General features: G+C 39.1%; 1 protein-coding gene across 6 annotated transcripts in view; it reads left to right on the top strand.

Moving 5' to 3' along the window:
- RYK (receptor like tyrosine kinase) overlaps positions 1 to 19,403 on the top strand; it is a 104,135-nt gene that overhangs the window by 35,211 nt on the left and 49,521 nt on the right. The window contains exons 3-7 of one of the 6 annotated variants that reach the window (XM_084989741.1): positions 3,200 to 3,299; positions 5,302 to 5,436; positions 8,589 to 8,642; positions 12,507 to 12,651; positions 18,437 to 18,537. In XM_084989741.1, the coding sequence (XP_084845867.1) occupies positions 3,200 to 3,299; positions 5,302 to 5,436; positions 8,589 to 8,642; positions 12,507 to 12,651; positions 18,437 to 18,537 (535 nt within the window). Of the gene's footprint in view, positions 1 to 3,199; positions 3,300 to 5,301; positions 5,437 to 8,098; positions 8,349 to 8,588; positions 8,643 to 12,506; positions 12,652 to 18,436; positions 18,539 to 19,403 lie in introns of those variants that run through there. The other 5 variants (XM_084989740.1, XM_084989743.1, XM_084989742.1 and 2 more) reach the window with 5 other exon arrangements.

Raw genomic sequence — 19,403 nt, 5'->3', positions numbered from 1 at the left:
GCTAGGCTGTAGCTCTCTCGCACCCCCTGGTGGCAGTGATGGTATTGTGGCAGCTAAGGTGAGAGCCAGGGTACCACTAACTCACTGATGTGCAGCAGCAAGAACATTCCCTTTGTTGTGAACTTGGCAATTACCAGATACAGCATTTAATAATTGTTTGTATACCTATCTTAGCTGTAAAGCAATAATTTAATATTTGCATACACTTGCAGTGTTCAGGGAATTTTTGAAAAAGTGAAGAGGCCCAGAGAGGGAGTTAAATTCAGCCCTTCTTCTTCTTCTTTTTTTTTTTTTAATTATTTATTTATTTATTTATTTATTTTTTATCTTTTGTCTTTCGAGGGCCACACCTGCAGCATATGGGGGTTCCCAGGCCAGGGGTCAAATCGGAGCTGCATCCACCAGCCTATACCACAGGCACAGTAACATGGGATCTGAGCCGCGTCTGCACCCACACCACAGTTCACTGCAAGGCGGGATCCTTAAACCCACTGAGTGAGGCCAGGGACCGATCCCAAGACCCCATGGCCACTAGTCGTGTTCGTTAACCACTGAGCCATGACGGCAACTCCTGGATTAAGCCCTTCTTATCCATGGGTTAAAACACCTCCTGACTCAGTCAGTGCCCAGGTGTCCATGCTTGCTTTTGCAATCTGGGAGATCACTCTTTCCCTGTTTTCTGTCATCTTTGTCACGTCCCATTTGGTGGTTCTTTTCATTTGCATACAGAAATATTTGAGTATCTCCCATTGACAAAAGAAGAAAGCAAGATTTTGAAATCTACCTCCCCCACCTCCACCCTGCCCCCCACCATTACCTGAGTCCATTCTTTCTAGTTAAGTTTCTTAAATAATGGTTTCTTGAACCCCTTTCCTACTACTCTTTTGCTAGCCCACTGCCTTTTGGCTTCTGCCAATCCCAGGCTTCACCAAAAAGCCCTTGTTGAATTGAATGAGGGGGGGGGCATTCTTTTTGAAACTCCAGAGCAGGACAAAGAATAACATGAAATATAAGTCCTTGTTGAAAGTCTTGAAGGTGGCAGCTGTTTGGAATTTCAGCCATTGCTTTGCAGTTTGAGCTGTTTCTTTCATGAACATCTCTAGCAACAGGGCTGTATTTCTTGAGTGATGCTGATTGGTTCTTTTAAGCCACCTATGTAGGCCTGGTTATTGATAGAGAATATTGGCGTTTCAGGGATGTCTTCCTAGTCATCTCTTTTCCTTTCTGAATTCTGAATCACGTGAGAGATAGACCGAGAGGTCAGATGGGCATCCAAACATAAACTTTCAAAACAGTGAAAACTGGACTAGAGAATGTGACTTAGATATTCTATGAGAAATTTGTGCCTTGGAATCTGCTTGTGAGGTGAATGGGTCTGCAACTGACCTCATCCATCAGTCCCATGCAGGCCCTTAGCTTGGCTTTCATCAACTACAGAAGCCGTTGGTTACTAGTCATTGTCTGTAAATTACACATCTCAACTCCTTGATTCTTGTATCTATCTACCTCTCCGACAAGGGCTGTGGTCCTCAGTAGGACTTCTGAATCCTAGATGGCAGATTGTACAGGAGAGTGGTGGTACTGTTTTGGGCATCACATGGAGGATGATGGATTATTGGATTGAAATTTTACCCAATTGAAAATTCCTTCGAACAGATGAACAAACATGACAAAACAAAGAGTCGAGTACAGAGAACAAAACAGGTGAGGGGCTGGGGAGAAGAAAGAAATAGGTGAGGGAGATAAAGATACAAACTTCCAGTTGTAAAATAAATGAGTCAGAGGTATGAAATTTACAGTGTGGGGAGTATAGTCAATAACTACATAATATCTTTGTGGTGACATATCATAACTAGACTTACTGTGATCATTTTGAAATGAATAGGAACAAACCACTATGTTGTATGACAGGAACTAACATAATGTTGTAGGTCAGTTATACTTCAAAAACCAATGAATGTACAGATGAACCCATAGAAAAAGAGACCAGATTTGTAGTTACCAGAGGAAGGGGATGAAGGGAATTGGATGAAGGCAGTGAAAAGGTACTACAAACATTATAAGATAAATAAGTGCTAGGGATGGAATGTATGACATGATAATATAATCAACACTGCTGTATGTTATGTATGAGCTTTCTGTTTTTTTTTTTTTTTTTTTAACTGGTACGTGACAATTCTACATGCTGTATTTTTTATTTTTTATTTTTTTTGGTCATGCCTGTGCCATGCAGAAATTCTCCAGGCCAGGGATTGAACCCTCATCACAGCAATGACAACACCAGATCTCTAGCTGCTAGGCCACCAGGGAACTCCAGATATGAATATTTTAAGAGAGCAAATCCTAAGAGTTACCACAAAATTTATTTTCTATTTCTCTAATTTTGCATTGGTATGAGATCAGGAATGTTTACTAAATTTATCATGATAAGCATTTCATCATATAAATCAAATCATTATGCTATAACCACTTTAAACTTATACAGTCAATTATATTTCAGTAAAACTGGAAGAAAAAGAAAAAACACACCCCCAAGACAGTAATCTAATAGGTCATATAAGAGGCAACACTGGTGGGGAAAAGTCTCAGAATCAGACTCAATAGAATCTACCCTGACTCAATAGAGTAGAATTAGTGGCTTCTACTTTGGCAACTTTGTGTATATTAAACTCTTCTGGCTTGGTTCCTTTAACTGTTTAAATAACAACAACAACAACAACAAACATTCCTAGGACTTTTCCTGACAAATTTGAACTTTTGAAAAAATTTATTATTATCATTATTATTATTTTAACCCTCTCAGCCACCATGGAATTCCTGAACCTTTTTTTTTTTCTTTTTATTGCTGCACCTGTGACATATGGAGCAGGCTAGGGGTCAAATTGAAACCGAAGCTGCTGGCCTGCGCCACAGCCACAGCAGTGCTGGATCTGCGCCCTACACTGCAGCTTGCCTCAATGCTGGATCCTTCATCCACCGAGCAAGGCCAGGGATGGAACTTGCATCCTCACAGAGACTATGTTGGGTTCTTAATCCATTGAGCTACAATGGGAACTCTTGAACTTTTTTTTTAAGCCAGCTTATTGATATTTATGAAAGACTTATGCATTCATTAATTAATGATCTAATCAGTGAGGTCAAGCTGTTAGTGCCCTTTCTGTTACCATAGATCTAATTTGTTTATTTCTCCATTTTACAGGTTGAATATAAGCTGGGATTCCAAGTAGACAATTTTGTGGCTATGGATATGCCCCAGGTCAACATTTCTGCTCAGGGGGAAGTTCCACGCACTTTATCAGGTGAGTCTCAATGACAGTTTAACATACTGTTCTTAACTGTGTCCCCTATAGGGTATACTATACCCTCAAAGGTTCCCTATACCCTTTGAGTTAAATTCAAAGAACAGTTTAACTACTGAGTTGTAGTGTTCTACACACACACATAGGTCTAAAATGTATAATTTTTGTAAATAGTGATTATTTGGACTATTTAAAACATTCCCTCTTCTCCATCCCCTCCAGAACTGTCTGCCCTCAGCTGTTTTTATCTCCTTCTCTGCATCGCTGGCCCCCACCTGGGTCCCTTTGTCTGTTTTTCTTTGATTAGTTCCTGTACTGCAGCCCAGATGGTCCTTTAACACTCACTTCTGACCATGTGAGATGAAGCTCCTTAGTGCCCCCAGTCCCATCACCTGAATACATTCCAGACTCTCCAGCCAGTGTAGTGTGTTTACCATCTGCCCCTGGCTGCCTGTCCAGCTTCTTTGCAGCGTTTGCGCCAGTGTCCCAGCAGTGCCACACTACACGAATTCTGATAGCCAGGCCTTTGCATATGCTGGTCCCTGTATTTGGAACAATCTTTTCATCTTTCTTGCTTGTGAATTTCTGTTCATACCAAATATTCTACAAGACTCAAAATCTCTACTCTCCTTTTCCTGACTCCTCTCTTTCTAATAACTCTTCTGTTCTTCTTGCCCTATCGGATCTTATATTTAAATGTTTTGAACAGATCACATTAACTTGTAATTCTTTATCTCTCTCTGCTAGCCTGTGGCCACCCTGAGGGCAGGCGCTGTCTTTTTCAGCTGTCTACCCTTGGTGCCTAGCATAGCATCTGGAGCAGGATGGACACTCAGAACATGTCTAAGTAAATGATTGAAGTGTCATATTTACACCAGTTGAACTACTTTTGAGCCAGCCTTTTGAGAAAGGCTCCTAAAGATGTGATTTTAAGAAAATGAACAATTTAAAAGTTGAAAGCATAAGCCCCAATGTTGTGGAACTTTTTCTAGCAATCTTACTCACTGTTAACAAGTGACATAAATTAAACTTTTAAGAGAACATGGGAAGACTGGTTAATTTTTATGCGTCATTAAAGAAATTCAGAAATGCTCATATTGCTTGTATAGATGGTAGAACGATGTATTCTCAATTTGTAGAAAAATGATCTTAAACTGAAAGATTGAAAAAAAAGTGTGCACCAAAGTCTTTTATCCCACTGCTACAATAATTGATTAAAGACAGTTTCTGCTAGAAAGTTTTTTTTAATTCATAGTTGAAAAAAAATTTGAGTTTGATTAATAGGTTTATATTTAACCTCTTCATTAAGAACAATATATAAATGTATTTTGGCAGTGAATTTTTTCCTTTTTAGCAAGTAATTTTTGTTGTTAACTGTTGCTGATTGTGACCAGTGAGGTAGCGGAGTTTGCTGCTTTCTAGTAATAAGAGGACTTATGAGACAAAGTGATATATTAAAAATCATAAGCAAAAGTTGAAAATAATTTTTGTCCTTTATGTCTTGGTTTTTTTGCTTTTTTTTTTTTGGTCTTTGTACCTTTTTCTAGGGCCGCTCCTGTGGCATATGGAATTCCCAGGCTAGGGGTCTAATCGGAGCTGTAGCCACTGGTCTACACCAGAGCCACAACAATGCAGGATCCGAGCCGCATCTGCATCCCACACCACAGCTCACCACAACACCAGATCGTTAACCCACTGAGCAAGGCCAGGGATCGAACCCACAACCTCACGGTTCCCAGTCAGATTCGTTAGTCACTGCGCCACAACGGGAACTCCTCTTGGTTTGTTTTTTAATGCTGAATTTTGTATCTGTAATGAATGAAATAATATCTAAAGCCATGCAGTCTAAAGATAAGTTCTCTGAAAGTTTCTGCTTAGTATTTTATGTGAATGCATTATCTTTAGTTTTATTGCAACAAAAATACATTCTAAATTATTTAATAGGCATTAATGTTGATTTTTAGAAAATTAAAATTTTTTTTCTTATTTTTCTTTTAAACAGTGTTTCGGGTCGAGCTTTCCTGTACTGGCAAAGTAGATTCTGAGGTTATGATACTAATGCAGCTCAACTTGACAGTAAATTCTTCAAAAAACTTTACAGTCTTAAATTTTAAACGAAGGAAAATGTGCTACAAAAGTAAGAAATTTATTTACCAAAATATGCATTTTATATAGATATGAGGTCAGAAATAGATTTTTTCATTTTTTTTTTCTTTTTACAGATTTATGATCAAATCTTGGGTATAGTTGCAAATGAGAAAAGAGAGAGCGCTAACTGATGAAATTCTGAGATAATCACCAGGTAGTTTATAACAGGAATTTCATTCAGGCCACACTCAGTCCCTGCTCTCTCAAAATCTTTTATCAGAACTGCTAAGAATGTTTTCCTTTGGGAATGTGAAATAGCACTAAAGTGGCTGAAGAGGTAAAAAAGTCAGGTACTTTTGATAGGAGCCCCTGAGTAATGGAGTATTAATTATTTCCTTTATACATTACTGTTATGTAGAAGCATTTCCCTGGGCCAGAAAGACCCGTCTTAGAGTTATATCTCTGCTCTTGGCAGGATATTGGAACAGGTTTCTTCACCTAAGTCTCTGTTTTTTTCATCTGTAAAATGGCATAAAAACCTGTTTCAGGAGGTTGGTTGGTTGGTTGGTTTATTTTAGATTAATTGAATCTGCTGTCCTGAAGCTTAGAATGCCATATGTGAATAATAAATGTGGAGATTTGGGTGTTGAATAATCTGTTACTCAAGAAATTACTGTGTCTATAAAAGAGCTCCAGCCAAAGTATTTTAGAATTCTCCTTCAGGGTTATCTAGTACAACCTACTCACTTTAAGTTTCAGAGAGGTTAAAGCAACCTGAATTTATAAAGTCACATAGATAGAGCTGGTTAGGATCTAAGATAGAAAAAAAAAAAGCTAAAAACTCCTCTGAACTCTGGGTGCCTACTGTGTTCCAAGTGCTTTACACACATGAGACCTATTTAATGCTTACAGCATCCTTAGGCAATAGGTTCTCTCATTGTCTCCATTTTCTGAGGAGGAGGCTGAGGCTCAGAGAATCCCACCAGCTCGCCAAAGCCAGATAGCTGAGTGGTGTAGCTGGGTTGCAAATCCATGCTCTTGCTTCATTGTCAACACATTTCCTAGTTGAAGTTACTGCTGAGTGTTACCTGGGACCAGAACACATGTTATAATGGTTAATGTCCAGCTACATACCAGTGAAAAAGCTGTACTGCATTAAAATGGGCATTTTTTTTTAAGCTTTAATCTTTTAATTAGAATAAATATAAGCAATTATTCTATATATTTTCCCAGTTTTATTGAGATATAATTGACATACATGACTCTTTAAGGTGTGCAGCATAATAGCTTTGATTTACATACATTGAGACATGATTATCACAGTAAATTTACTAAGCACTCATCATTTCTTTCTTTTTTTTTTTTTTTTTTTTGGCTTTTTGCCATTTCTTGGGCCGCTCCCATGGCATATAGAGGTTCCCAGGCTAGGGGTCCAATTGGAGCTGTAGCTGCCAGCCTACACCAGAGCCACAGCAACGCGGGATCCGAGCCGAGTCGGCAACCTACACCACAGCTCACAGCAACACCAGATCATTAACCCCCTGAGCAAGGCTAGGGATCAAATCCTCAACCTCATGGTTCCTAGTTGGATTCGTTAACCACTGTGCCACGACGGGAACTCCAGCACTCATCATTTCATATGTACAATAGGTAAGGCAAAAAAAGAAAAAATTTTTTTCTTGTGATGAGAACTCTTAGTAGGTCCTCTCTTAATAATTACTTTCACATGTATCATACAGTTAACATACAACATTAACTCTAGTCACCATGCTGTGCATTATAGTCCCCGTATTTATAACTGCAAGTTTGTACCTTTTGAATACCTTCCTCCAATTCCTCCTCCTTCCTCACCCCCGTCTCTGATAATAGTAAATCTGATCCTTTTTTTTTAATGTTTGGGTTTTTTTAATTTTTAATTTTTTAGATTCTATAAACATATAAGTGAGATCATAGAGTATCTCATAGTCTTTCTCTGTCTGACTTACTTCACTTAGTATAAGGCCCTTGTCCTTGTTGCAGATGATAGGCTTTCCTTATTTTTTATGGCTGAATAGTATTCCTGTGTGTGTGTATGTGTGTGTGTGTGTGTGTGTGTGTAAGTACACATATTCACAATTTCTTTATCCAGCATGAGGATTATTTAAATGAAAAGTTAGCTTCTTTTTAGTTTTGGTGTTTTGATACATTTGTCAGTTCTTATGTATCCAGTTATGTACTTACTTTCATGTAATTTTAGAGCCAAAGTGGACTTTAGAGACTCTTGATTGTATCTAGTCATTATGAGGTTGTTATGAGGAGACTGCAACCTGGAGTCGCCACCTAAGCTTGCACAGCCAGTCAGTGAGAAGGGCAGGATGCCTGGATCCTGATCCCTAGAGAGGTGGTGGTGCCCGTACCATGGTGCTTCATCTGTTGTGCTTAAAGGCAGAATAATGGCCAAGTGCAATGGGATCTGTGGAGCCCACCAGTGCTAGTATCCACTAAGGTTAATGATTTGTTGATATTCAGAATGATCCCATACCTTCTCAATTTTCTTTAATATGTACATGAAAATTAACAGTTGATATAATTTTTTATTCTGTTTTAGACTTAAGTTTAATATAGCACTGCCCTTTTTATTTGGTGGTCATACTTCTGGCCAACCTAATCATCCAGTTCACATTCATGACTCTTTATATGATTGTAATATATTGATTTCTGTGGTTTTCCAGCTTACTACATTTTGAAAACTGTCTGCAACAGAAAACATACCTTTCCTGTATTGAATGTTAATGGTTGTTACTGGAAAGAAAAGTATCCTTTATCATATGAAGGTGGAAATTATTGGATCAGACAAATTTTGTTACTCTGAAACTCCTTAGTGCCTTTATTCTCTGCTAATGTGCACACCTCCACAAAGGTTATAATGTGCAGCTTTTCCCAGACTGCTTGACCACAGAAACCCCTTTTCATTGAGCATTTGTAAGTAATACCTATTGGATAATACAAGTTGTAGACTATTGACTGATGAGTATAGTGATAATTATCAGAATAGTAATATAGTATTTTTTATCTTGCAGCAAATACCTTATTACTTAGTTTAGGCAATGTTGTGTTAGAACACAGCACTATGTTAGAGAAAATTCAGAAAATAGAGTATTTAAGGATTTTAATGGAAAAGAAAGAATTTCTAAAGCATCTTTTATCTCCTTTTAAATTCAGAACTTGAAGAAGTAAAAACTTCAGCCTTGGACAAAAACAGTAGCAGAACTATTTGTAAGTGTTACTGTATTATCTTTTTTCCATCATTAAGGGATGAAAAATGGTTGATTGCAAATAAACATGATTTCATGAAGCTTGGAGGCTTTGTGGCTTTCATTTTGTCAGAAGATTGATGCCATGCTGTTTTATTTCATGGATGTTCTGTTAAAGTATGAACATGAAATATGTATAAGATCTGTATCTATTAGCAGAAGGTTAAGAAACCTAAATTGTGGCCTGAATGTAACTCTCAGTTAATTCCATCCAGGTGAAAATACAAGCTTAAAGATACCATGTTGTTTAAACCTATGGAACAGAAACTCAAAGTAGCTTTTTATTTTTTGGTAATGGTTGTGTAAGATAATATTACAGAGACTTCTTTTTCCTTTTCTGATATGACCATCACCTTAATTTCTATAAAAATCTACATTTGCCAATCCTGTACCATTGCTTCCCTTCTCTTTCAAATGATTGGTAGTTGGGGAGGGATAGAGTATTTTAAAGTACATCCTAGGCATCAATATCATTTCACCCATAAGTGTTTCAGTATGAATAACTTTTATTTATTTATTTATTATTATTATTGTCTTTTTGCCTTTCTAGGGCCGCTTCCCATGGCACATGGAAGTTCCCAGGCTAGGGGTTCAGTCGGAGCCATAGCCCCAGCCTACACCACAGCCACAGCAACACGGGATCTGAGGCATGTCTGCGACCTACACCACAGCTCACAGCAACGCCAGATCCTTAACCCACTGAGCAAGGTCAGGGATTGAACCCACAACCTCATGATTCCTAGTTAGATTCGTTAACCACTGTGCCACGACGGGAACTCCTGGATAACTTCTAAAAAAGCCATTAAAAAACAACCCACAGTTGCCCAACACCCATTCACTTGCATTTGATTTATCAATAGCTAGTCTGTGTTCAAATTAAATTGTTTCAAAACTGTCTTAGTACAGTTTCATCCCTGAATCAGGATCCAAATGAAGTCTACACACATTGTATTAAATTGACATGTATTTTATATCAATCAGAAACTATTCCCTTCCCTTTTATATCACTTACTTGTTGAAGAAAATGAGTCATTTGAGTCATACCGTTTCCCACATCTGCATTTTTATGGTGTCATTTAATATATTTTTTTCTCTTCTAAACTGATATTTAGATTTTATACCTAGTTAGATTGAGGATCAACTCTTTTGGCAAGAATGGTTCATAGATGGTAGCATGTGCTTCCTGTTTTATCTTTTTCATCACTTCAGGAGGCACAAAGCATTGGGACGTCTCAAAGCAGACCATTTTTGAGGTAAAATGATACGAGATTTGTCTGCCTTTGAAGAATATTTCATTTGTCTTTGAGAAGGAAATAAAACTCTTTTAAAAAATATCACTGCTCCCCAAATTATTTTTAAAAATTTGGTGATTTTACCAATTTCTTTTATGCTAGGAAGATTTATTTCTTTTAAGGAGAATATGGTATTTCATATCCGTGGTCTCTATCTGTTTCTCCCTTGCTCCCTCTCATCTCCCCTCCCTTTCTTTGTATCCGTCCATCTAACATTTACTGAGAGGCTATGGTATGCCGTGTGGTATGATTGAAGCAGAGGATTAATGTGTGCACAAAACAGACTCTCAGCCCCCAAGGGCTTCTAATGTAACAGAGGAAGTGGACAAGGCAGTAGGCGGTGATACCGTATCATGTGGAAGCTATGATGAGGCAAGCACAGGTGCTTGGGAACCCTGAAGAGAGGAGCATGTAATTTCTTTTGAGGGAGTGAAGGTCAGAGAAAAGTGATTTCTTAGCTGAGACCCGAAGGGTGATCAGGTGGTGGAGGTGAAATGTCACAGTGAGGGAACAGGAACCTTGCATATACAAGCCTGGAATTTGGAGGTAATCAAGCAAGGTGCATTTGGGAGCTCTGTCCAGCAGAGCGGTGTCCTCTCCTCTGCCCTAGATTGTGCTGAGAAAGGTACTACCAACAAGAGCCTTTGGGACCTGCCTACCCTCCAAGATAGAATAGCCTGTGGCATTCTTAAGGAAAGTCATGCCTTGGGGTTCCCATCGTGGCTCAGTGGTTAACGAATCCGACTAGGAACCATGAGGTTGCGGGTTCGATCCTGACCCCGCTCAGTGGGTTAAGGATCTGGCGTTACTGTGAGCTGTGGTGTAGGTTGTAGACGAGGCTGGGATCCTGCCTTGCTGTGGCTGTGGCGTAGGCTGGCAGCTACAGCTCCGATTAGACCCTTAGCCTGGGAACCTCCATATGCCATGGGAGCAGCCCTAGAAAAGGCAAAAAGACGGGAAGAAAAAAAAAAAAAAAAAGGAAAGTCATGCCTTTGTTCAGGCTGCAGTCAGGTCTAGCTGCCCTTGAAGCCATTTGCATTTGGTCTCTCTGCAGTGAGTTGTTCTGGTTTATCATTTGTTGTTTCGCAGTTTAAATTTTAGAAAGCAATCTTATTTCTAAGTTTTTGAAAGCTTTAACTTTAATCCTGACCTAGTTTCAGAACTCCAAACTTGTCCGTCAACTTGACATCACCATGTAGATATGTACTAGGTGCTCTTGATTCTCTCTTTCCTCAACCTGCTTGCTTTTTCTTTGTGAAGGTACCTTATCTACCTAATTTTTTAAGCCAAAGCTTTGATTCCTCTTTTTCTTTCCACCCTGTTGTAATCCATTAGTGAAGTATTCTTGTTGCTTCCCAGTCCATGAACTTCTTATCTTGTCCATAACACTCTTATCCAAGCCACTGCTGTCTCTTTCTTGGGCTGCTGTAGTAACCTGATTTGTTCTCTGCACCTGCTCTTGCTCCTCCCCAGAGTATTCTTTGTACGGCATGCAGTTATCTTTTTTTTTTTTCCAAGTATGATGATATGATTGTGTGTTTGTCATTCCTTTGCTTGAAGACCTGCAGTGACTTTCCATCTCATTTAGGATAAAACGTAAATTCCTCAGTAGAATTCTGGTGTGAGCAGTCATCAAAATGTACCCGAATCTTCAGTTACACCAGTTCTGTTTCTCTGTCATCCATTTTGCTTGCTTTTATAGGTGGATCTTTGTGTGTCTCTTTCTCACTTGCCCCTGTGTGTGTGTGTCTGTGTCTTTGAATTATCTCCCCTATTGCTAAGGCTTTCTTTCTCTTTTTTTTTTTTTTTTTTTTGAATACTATAAAGTTGAATATTATTTTATTTCATGAGTAGAGTCTTGTTTTTCTGCTTTTATCTTTAAAAGAAGATAAGCAAAATAATTTCTGTTAGTCTCAAAAGAGAAAAAAATTAAAGTTTGTTTGTTTGTTTTAGCTCTTGGGTCGCTCTGCTGTATATTCCTTCCCGCATGAGTTAGTGGTCATTGGTAGTAAAAATGCTGATCTCTCCACCCCATGCGTCAGGGTTGAGGAAATGTGGAGGGTCTATAGATCCCACTGTCCGGTATGATAACTGCTGGCCACGTGTGGCTATTTAACTTTAATTAATGAAATTAGAACTTCAGTTCCTCAGTTGTACAGGCTACATTTCAAGTGCTTGATAACCACAGGTGCCCAGTGGCCACTCCGTTGGATACACTCTTAGACCATTTCCCTATCGGGACCCTATTGAGAAGCACTGCTATGGATGGCTTATTACATGTATACCACTTGTGAATTTTACTCACGAGGCAAAAGTTCTGTTTAAAACCCTTTTTAAACACCACAACAGAGACATTTTAAAAAATTGTGTGAATTTACATGAGCATGCTGTTGGTAGCTGATCTTATCAAAGAATGGACAGATGAAAGGAAGATCTTTTTTACAAAGAACAGGGTCACGTTGTGTATGTTGGGTCACAAAGCAATTGATGATGTTTGTTTAAAAAACTTAATGTGCTGTTCATTTTTATTTCAGATGATCCCGTACATGCAGCTCCAACCACTTCTACGCGTGTGTTTTATATCAGCGTAGGGGTTTGCTGTGCAGTAATATTCCTTGTAGCAATAATATTAGCTGTTTTGCACCTTCATAGTATGAAAAGGATTGAACTGGATGACAGGTATTGTATATACTTTTTGGGAAAGGAAAAAGATTAAAAGCAGTTCTTTGCATTTCTGTGGGAGCCCACACGTTCCCATGCACACTGGTGCACAGTGGTCCAGGGAAGAAAGGAGGGTGGCTAAGCCTGCCCCAGAGGAAAAATTACTGTCTTTGTGTTTCTATGTTTTTATTTTTTAAAATTTGTGAAGTCAGAAATTACAGTTTATTAGGTGGTGGGAAGAAGTAGAGGTCAGTTTCTTTCCTTCCCTCTTTGACACGACTCTATTCTAGACTCCTTTTTTTAACAATAGCCTCGTTTCTTCCTCCTAGTTCAGCCATCCAGCCATCCTTCCAGTTTGTTAGTATTTATTGAGAACCTCCTGTGATTTAAATCATTAGTTCTCAACTTAGTTGCACATTAGAGTCATCGGTAAGCTTTTAAAATATATCGGTGCTTGGACCCACCCTCCGGAGGTTCTCATGTCATTGGTCTAGGTTGGTGTTTAGGCATCAGTATTTCTACTAAAGCTTCCTGAATGATACTAATGTTTAGCCTTTGAGATGAACTGGGTTAGATACTATGCTAAGTGCTGCGAATAAAAAAATAATGACATATTTTATGGCTTCAAGTATTTAATCTTTGACATTAACCTGTAATTATAAAAGTTTGTACATTTGATGATCATGATATGTTTATTATAGTGTGAAAATACAAAAGGTGCATGTCCTGGCCTGGGTGAGTCAGGATGAGCAGGAGGACATTATAGCCAGGATAGGGTGAAAGGTAAAGATGGGACAATAGACAGGTTTATTTTCCCAGTACACAGTTCTCCTTCCCCTCCTCAGTGATTCCTAGCTGCTGACTGAAGACAGTCTCAGCTTTATGACTTGGCTTTCAAAGCACCCTCCTTTATGTGGAGATGGGCCTCCCATGCTCTTTGAATGAGTCTCTCATCCTTACTTCATGCTCTAGTCAAATGATTACTCGTTCCTCACTTTTGCCCTCCAGGACTTTTGTTCATGCTGTCCTTTGCCCACAGGGCTCCCTGCATTTTTGACTGGTCCAAACCCTGTCTGTTCTTCATATTTGAACTTCATTGCCATTTCTTGCATGAAGTGTCTTTCATGCCTCTCAACCATCAATTTCTCCCTCTTCTCTGTCTCTCTCCCTCCGTCTCTGCTTCTCTGTATCTCTTTCTTTTTGGTAACAATTATTGTACTTTTTCCTTCTAAAATCATTTTTTGTAAGCTTTTTCCAGGTAGGGAAGCAGCGTATCTTACTGTTGACTCCTTAGTCCTGCATGGTGTCATACGTTGAGTGGATAAGCCTATGTGTGGCATAAACAAAGACACAAGGGACAGCGAGCCTTGGTTGGATTAATCCCTGCCCCTAAGTATTCTCTGTCCCTACTGTTATACTTTCTGCATCTGAGTAGAGGAAGGAGTTCAGAATAAGAAGAGAAATACACAGCTGGTGTGTTCTAGAATATGTTTTTTATATATTCGGTGGTATTGAAATTAGATCTAAGTTTGTAGAGAGAGAAAGGAGGGGAAAGTGAGGTAATAGGAACATTTTGATTGGTCTTTGAGAGAGGATATAGCATACTTACAGGTACTGAAGGGCATGGTTTTGAGGGGTTTTGATACTTGCATTCTCCTTGAATGCTTGCTTGTGTGCAGGGGCTCTGAACCCAGAGAGACCGGAGTTGTGCGAGAACTTCAGATTCCATGGGGCATACCTTTGCTGCTGAAATAATCCCTTACTACCCTGAAATGGTGTTCCAGTCCTCTTTAGTTTTCAGGCAAAGGTTTGCAGACATTGCCTGAATAGAAGCAGCTTTCATCATCACTTGTTTTTAGAACACAGCTTGGTGGTTCAGAGCATGGACTGGAGCCAGAGCATCTCTGAATTCTGGATGTGCTGCTTACTAGCTTTATGGCCCAGATAGAGTAAGTTATATAGCCTCTTTATGTCTCAGTTTTCCTCATCTCTAAAGCAGAGATGATCATGGCATATACTTAGTAGGATTATGTGAAGTTTTAGTGAAATAAAACTGTAGGCTCTTAAAACAAGCCCTGCATGTATTAAGTGCCATTAATATGATTTTTCTTTTCAGAAAGTTGAAGTATGCAGATAGTGATGGACTAATTTCTTCTTCAGCTCTTATCCTGTTGTTCTAGCTTTTGTTACCTGCCAGATGAGCTAATAGAGGTCACTAGAGAGTTCTCATCCAGTAATCTAATAGCATTTAAGAGACACTTGCTTCTTCTCTCTGCATTGGGACCACTGAGATAATGAGATAATGATGGCTGCCATTTTATTGAGTGCTGGTTACCAGTAATGTACCGAGAACTTTACATTTATTATTATCTTATTTGATACTTATAGCCACCTATGGCTGAAATACAGTCCTTGTTTTAGAGATGAAGAAATAGACTTAAAGAGATTAAATAACTTTTTTCGGAGTTGCACTGCCTAGGACCAGGGCAGATCAACAGGAGGGGCTTGTTATTGTTATAATAGCTGTATTGTGATATCTCAGTACTGTAATTGTGGAATGCGCTTGTTATATGCCAGGCACTATTCCAGGCTTTACATCCATTCATTCACTTAAACCTAACAGCAGCCCTATGAAGTTTGAGAACCCATGGCTCTGTGGAATTCCTTGCACAGGGATGGTAGAGAGTTCTTCCTTTCCTGGCGCTCAGGAGCCAGAGTCCTGTTATACACAGAACTTACTTAGAGGCAGAGAATAAAACTGCCTGAGGTGTGCTCACGCCAGGGGCAGGTGGAGCCCATGTGTGCATCTGAGTTGTAGAGCTTCAGTAAAGTCCTTCCATAGAAGGATTGGTCTGCACCCTGTTTGCACTGCAGTCTTTCCCTGTTCGCTTGTGACTATATGAGAATTCACTCTTTTGTGAGATACTTGAACTTGTTATTTGGCAATATCTTCATTTTCATTATCTCTACCTCACCACCCTTGCTATTACTGGTGACAAGGTCCCTTTTATTTCCCCTTATTTGTTTCTATATCCAGTGTCTGCTAGGTATCCCTTGAATGAATGTTGCAGGAAGAATTCTCAGTGAGTAGAAAGAGTCAGGAAACCATTCAGTTATAGCAATAACTCTACCTCTTTAAGAATATGTCAATAACTCATATCAGAAGCAGCCATTCTCTCTGGTTTATTACAGCTTTCTATGCCAAGAAAGTGTGTTTTTCTGTTTTGTTTTGGATTTAGGAAGTATTAATTGAGCTCTCACTGAGGTTTCATTTGGACCTATTTGAGGGTTCTCATGCCAGGCACTGGTTTAGGTGCTGGGGGCGATGGGGTAGCAGGAGGAGCGAACAAACAGATACTCTTCCTGCCCTCATGGAGTTCATAGTTTGCTTGGGCAAGGCAGACATTAAACCAGGAATCCCTGCTAGGATGCAGGGTTCATGAGAGCAGGGATCTTTGTCTATTATGTTCACTGCTATATCCCCAGCATGGTATCTGGCAGCTAGTAGACACTTAGTAATAGTTGCTCAATGAATAAATAAATCAAATACACAGAAAAAATAGAAAAATATAAATTACAATAAGTACTCTGAAGGAAAATGATCTTTGCCCAAAGTTATAACTTCAGCTCTAAAGCAGGGTTAATGTCTTCATAACTGATCTTACTTGCTTGTGAAAGTCAAATGAGATAATTTATTTAGACTGGTTTTAAACTATTAAGTGCTAGCAGATGTACATTTTTATCTCATTTTTACTTCATGTTACCTAGCTATGTAGATAATTGACTTTAATAGGTATCAGGGGTCAATCCCCAACTGTTTCCTGCATCTCTCATAACAGTAGCTCTGGTATTTCAAAGGTTTGTTCTGACCACTTAACATAGTGCTGTGCTCATTGTAGGGACCACTGATTTGGATGTGCTCCTATTATCTCAGCATGCCCAGGCTTTCCAGGAATTCTGAGGTGGTATGACAGTGCCACCTACTGTTGAGTTACTGAAGGGAAACACCAGTAAAACTAGTAGCTTGGAGCCAGTGCATATTTATTCAGTCAAACCAACCTGTGTGTTGGTTGCAGGTAATATTAAATAGTACTTTCAGAATTGAGCCTTGCAAAAATTCTGGGAGATAGGTTTTTTTAATCCCATTTTATGGGTAAGTAAATTGCATTCCATTATTTCCCCTCTCTTTGGGGATGTGATGCTTTTTTTCCCTCCCCATTAATTGAATCCTGGACTTTGATTTCCTGTATGATCTTTGAGTACTACTCAGAACTCCAGGAACAGATGCCCTGTGGTTCTGAGGATTGGGAATGCATATTATTGGTAATAATAAGCATAACTAGTAATAATTTTTTAATGTATGTTCGAGGACAAGGCACTAAATGCTTTACTTTCTTGTAATTGTTCTAACAAACTTTTTTCAGGAGGTAGTATTATGTTCATTCTCTCCATGAAGAATTTGAGGCTCCAGAAGCATAAGTTTACTCAAAGTCATATAGCCAGTAAACAAACTCCAGTGCTGGAGTTCCCATTGTTGCTTAGCGGATTATGAACTTGATTAGTATCCATGAGGATGTGTGTTTGATCCCTGGCCTCATTCGGTGGGTTAAGGATCTGGCGTTGCCATGAGCCATGGTGTAGTTCGCAGACACGGCTTGATCTGGCGTCACTGTGGCTGTGACGCAGACCTATAGCTGCAGCTCTGATTTAACTCCTAGCCTCAGAACTTCCATAAGCCATAGTTGTAGCCCTAAAAGGCAAAAAATAAAATAAAATAAAATGGATGTAGTGCTGGCAGTTTTGATTTCAAGGTTATGGTCTTCGTCTCTTCACTGTACTGTCCTCTACAGACTATATCTGTAGACCTGTGCAACTCAGTTCTTGAATAGCAGCTTTTTGTCATTATATATTTGTTTTAATCATCAGGTTTTAAAAATATAGAATATTGTGTGAGACGTCAGTTAAAAGGTTTTGCATATTTAGGAAAGTTAGGTGCCTCTGATCCTATAGCTAAGCAAGGCATGGAAGGTCTATCCTGCCTTTGATCTCACTCTTCATGCTGAATTTCTCTGCTTTACTTCTCCACTACTGCAAAATTGTAAGGGCTGAGGCAGTGAAATTGGAATGTGCTTAAGGGTGTCCTGGGATAAGGCTGTTGTTGACCACTGACAAGACAAGAGGACATTAATTTGTAGTAATCTTGAGTATGGTATTCACAGTTATTTGAGCCTACCATTTTCTGGGGTCCTGATTATTTACTTAAAGAATATGGTATTAATGGAGTGCTTCAAGTGCTAGAGATTTCTAGTAAGTTCCATAAATTCTAAAAAGGTGGGACTGGGAAAGTAGAAGAAGCAAAATGTGTGTGATTAAATAGATTCCACCAGGTAGGATATCCCTTCCCAAGCTAAGAGGCCTGTTTTTCTACTCTTAAGAACAGTCTAACTCAGTGGCATGAACTGTTTTCCTAAGAAATCATCCATAGTTCCCTAACATATTATTGTGTGAGGTTCAGGACTGCTGTCTGTGGTGTCTGAGAACCACATTTGTGAATGACTTTGATATGATGAACCTGCCTGATGATTGTGGAGATAGAAAGGAAAGAAAAAAATAGAACTCTGAATTATGAAGTAGATACAGTTTCACTATGGAGCATTTGTGATGGAGATCCAGGCATCGTTGTGATCCCCATTAGAATTTTAAGCTGCTTATAAGGGCTACATGCATTTTGTATGTATGGAAAAAGGAGATTTCTCATTGAAGCTGACTTGCCAAGTATTTCTCTCTTAAAAATTGTTTGCAGCATCAGTGCCAGCAGTAGTTCCCAAGGGCTGTCTCAGCCATCTACCCAGACGACTCAATATCTGAGAGCCGACACACCCAACAATGCAACTCCTATCACCAGTAAGAGTTAATTTAATTCTAAAGATGATTTACTAAAGTTGTCTATGGTCTGTCTGTCCTTGGTCCTGTGTGCCTAGTTACTTGTGGGACGTGTACCATGCTATGTATATAATATCTAACATGCACACAATTAGGCTTTAACTTTTGCTTTCTAGAGGATTGAATGAAACATCTAAAATTGGAGTATTAAAATTTTAAGCTTAATTGCTAGGTTAATTTCGCAGAGGTCTCTGTAGATGGTATTAAAAGGGCTACTGAATCGTCTATATAAATTTAGAAGGAAGGTTTTCAGAAAGTTATAGAAGAAGCCACTGAGCTGCATGGACACAGAGACTTGGATTCTAATGAATTATTTGATGACCTCATGGGCTGTGGTAAGGACTTTACATTGTTTTATGTTCATGATGGGAAACTAGCTGCCACTAGAGTTGAGAGCATGGATCTGATCTCTTTTTTTGAGCAGGATTTTGATGAAAGCTTTTATGACATGTAGGTGTTTGCAGGAAGATAATAATTCTTAGAGTATAATTTAGACATAATGAGGACTCAGTCACCATACAATAAGAAACAGCACAATCATCAGCATAGACAGTGGACCACAAGTCAGGGCTCAACTCAGTGGTGCTATTGATTAATTAGGTTCTTGTAGACAGTTAACTGTTTCCTTCCTTGGGCTAACATTTACTCTTTAGTAAACTAAAATTAAGAATAATGTTCTTGGAGTTCCCGTTGTGTTGTAGTGGCTTAAGAATCTGATTGCAGCAGCTCAGGTCACTGTGGAGGTGAAGGTTGGATCCCCAGCCCAGCCAAGTGGGTTAAGGATTTGGTATTGCTGCAGCTCTAGCGTGGGTTGCAGCTGCAGCTCA

This window comes from Sus scrofa, chromosome 13 (genome assembly GCF_054392235.1).
Source record: "Sus scrofa isolate SSC_HxYL_T2T_F1_AM1 chromosome 13, Sscrofa_HxYL_maternal_Yorkshire_Landrace_v2.0, whole genome shotgun sequence".
Taxonomy (NCBI): Eukaryota; Metazoa; Chordata; class Mammalia; order Artiodactyla; family Suidae; genus Sus; species Sus scrofa.
This window is presented reverse-complemented; position numbering and strand designations above follow the sequence as displayed.